Raw genomic sequence first — 1626 nt, 5'->3', positions numbered from 1 at the left:
AAAAAAAAAAAAAAATAAAAATAAAATATTAATATATAAAATTTTATATAATTTTGTTTTATTTTTTTTTTTTTTTTTTTTTTTTTTTTTTTTTTTATTCCATATTCATAATATTATGAACGCGTTCATGTAAATAGCCAACTTTATTATTTTATTTTATTTTATTTTAATTTTTTTTTTTTCGCGTATTTTATTACATCGAATATAAGTAACACAACTAATATAAACACCGTCAAAACGTAAGCGTGGATATTCTAACAATAACCTAAGAATATAACATCAAAAATAAAAATAAAAATAAAAAAAAATGTAATAATAATAATATATATATATATGAATAAATATTTATATTTTACAATTCATTAAACCTTTTGTATGAGTTTCCATATAATTTACATTTTTCTTTACAATTTATTAAATTTATATAACATAATCGTTTGTATTCATTTTCAAGAGATATTAATGATGATATGCTCTTACATAAAAATAGAAATCTGTATAATACAAAAAGGAACAAAAATTATATAATCAGATATGTTTATATATAATATATATATATATATATATATATATATGTGCGTGTGTATATATTTATTTAACCTATGCATGGAATAAAAGTCTAAAAATTTTATTATTGTATAAAAATTTTTGGACAGGATATTTATTAAGTAACTGTTTTCTTCGGGTTGTTCCACTTCGTCACGTTCATCAATTTTTTCAGAACTATACAAAATAAAAAAAATAAAAAAAAGTAAAAAATAAAAATAGAGATAATAGAAATTATTAATATATATATATATATATATATATATATATATGAATTGTCAATAGTACCATGTTTCCTGATTATCGTTTATATATGTATTCAATATATTTGGATATAATTTTACAGCTTCTTGATAAAATTTTGTTGCTTTTAAAAAGTTTTCATCACTTTCATGATTTAAAGCTTGCATAAACAATTTTTTCGCTTTTTCTTTGTTTGAATTATTATTTTTTATAAACTTATCACTATTTTGATTATTCTTTTCATTCATTTCCAACTTTTAAGAATAATGAAAACAAAAAAAGAAAAAAGGAAAATGAACAAAATTATAATTTATAATAAATAAATTATCAAATAAATGTGTAATATAGGACAAAATGTAATAATATATAAATATACCACATAATAATATTTTAAAAAGGTCAAGTGATAATTTCTAAGGTATATAAAATAATTTATTTTTAATACATTCCCTATTTTTTTTGTTTTTTTTTTCAGGCATTTTATGAATAATATAATGAATAACTATTAAAAAGCGGAATATATGAAGATAATACAAAGTATAATTATATAAAGAAATGAAAATATGTGGGTATAAATATATAAAAGATTAATTAGGAACTTTTTTTTTTTTTTTTTTTTTTTTTTTAAATATAGAGCATGCTAAAAATAAAAAAATAAAAATATTAAAATTAATATGGCTATACAATATAAATATATATATATATATATATATATTATATTTTATTTATATTTTATTTATATTTTATTTATTCATCTATGTTATATATGTCCATAATCATATAAATTATTTCTTTAAACTTTTTAAAATGTCGAAAAACACGAAAACAAAACAATGT

The 1626-nt window shown here is 16.2% G+C and overlaps 1 protein-coding gene across 2 annotated transcripts in view; it reads right to left on the bottom strand.

Annotated features, from left to right (window-relative positions):
* PRSY57_1246400 (DNA replication origin binding protein, putative) overlaps positions 1–1037 on the bottom strand; it is a gene marked incomplete at both ends in the record, with an annotated part of 2192 nt that extends 1155 nt beyond the window's left edge. The window contains 4 exons of one of the 2 annotated variants that reach the window (XM_020115111.1): positions 198–265; positions 357–494; positions 601–723; positions 835–1037. In XM_020115111.1, the coding sequence (XP_019970264.1) occupies positions 198–265; positions 357–494; positions 601–723; positions 835–1037 (532 nt within the window). The remainder of the gene's footprint in view (positions 1–197; positions 266–356; positions 495–600; positions 724–834) is intronic. The other variant, XM_020115112.1, reaches the window with a different exon arrangement.
* Between the last annotated feature and the right edge of the window lie 589 nt (positions 1038–1626).

The sequence above is a fragment of the Plasmodium reichenowi genome, chromosome 12 (assembly GCF_001601855.1).
Source record: "Plasmodium reichenowi strain SY57 chromosome 12, whole genome shotgun sequence".
NCBI lineage: Eukaryota > Apicomplexa > Aconoidasida > Haemosporida > Plasmodiidae > Plasmodium > Plasmodium reichenowi.
This window is presented reverse-complemented; position numbering and strand designations above follow the sequence as displayed.